The 815-nt window shown below is 49.0% G+C and overlaps 1 protein-coding gene across 1 annotated transcript in view; it reads left to right on the top strand.

Moving 5' to 3' along the window:
- Positions 1–815, top strand: part of ACSBG2 (acyl-CoA synthetase bubblegum family member 2) — a 63,744-nt gene that overhangs the window by 54,075 nt on the left and 8,854 nt on the right. Inside the window, exon 11 of the mRNA XM_069082871.1 lies at positions 265–498. Coding sequence (XP_068938972.1) covers positions 265–498 — 234 coding nt within the window. The remainder of the gene's footprint in view (positions 1–264; positions 499–815) is intronic.

Raw genomic sequence — 815 nt, forward strand, 5'->3', positions numbered from 1 at the left:
CTCTCTCTCTCTCTCTCTCTCTCTCTCTCTCTCTCTCTCTCTCCCTCCCTCTCTCCCTCCATCCCTCCCTCTCTCCGAAAGTCACTTACTTATGCACTCTGAGTCCATGTTTTCTTATCTGTAAAATAGGGATAATTATACTTACCCTACAGGCCGATTCAGATGAAAGTGCACAGAAATGGGAAAAGAGGTTGGCGGTAGGGGTTGAGGGTTGTGATGAACCCAAAGGCCCTGACAAGGCCCTGGTTTTGCTTTCTTTTAAAGGGAGACAGATTTTTCTCTGAGCTACTATGTGGCCAAGTGGCTTGTGTTTTCCAAAGTCCGAACTGCACTGGGCCTAGACCGCTGTGCCCATTACTTTAGTGGGGCTGCCCCCCTCACCAGAGATACGATGGAGTTTTTCTTGAGCTTGGACATTCCTGTGTGTGAGCTGTACGGTATGAGCGAGAGCACAGGACCTCACACCATCACCCACCGAGATTGCTTCAGGCTGATGAGGTATTCGGGCTGGCTACCCTAAGAGGTCATTTGTCCTCTTAAAGGGACAGTTTAGGAAATACTGGTGAGGGGTGGGAGAAGGGGTGGTGGGTATGTTTTCCTGGGAGGGTCTTTACAAGTGGTGGTGAAAGTGGAGTCAGAAGGAAGAGGAGTACTTGGCTTTTCAATCTTAGTCTCTTTATTTTTGGGGATGGTGGGGAGGCAGTTGTGGTTAAATGACTTATCTAGGGTCACACAGCTAATAAGTGTCTGAGGCAGAATTTGAACTTGGGTCTTCTTGACTCCAGGGCCAGTGCTTTATCCATGGCACCACCTAG

The sequence above is a fragment of the Petaurus breviceps genome, unplaced genomic scaffold, assembly GCF_028583685.1.
Source record: "Petaurus breviceps papuanus isolate PSGF00001 unplaced genomic scaffold, PetGlider_PUasm1.0 172, whole genome shotgun sequence".
NCBI lineage: Eukaryota > Metazoa > Chordata > Mammalia > Diprotodontia > Petauridae > Petaurus > Petaurus breviceps.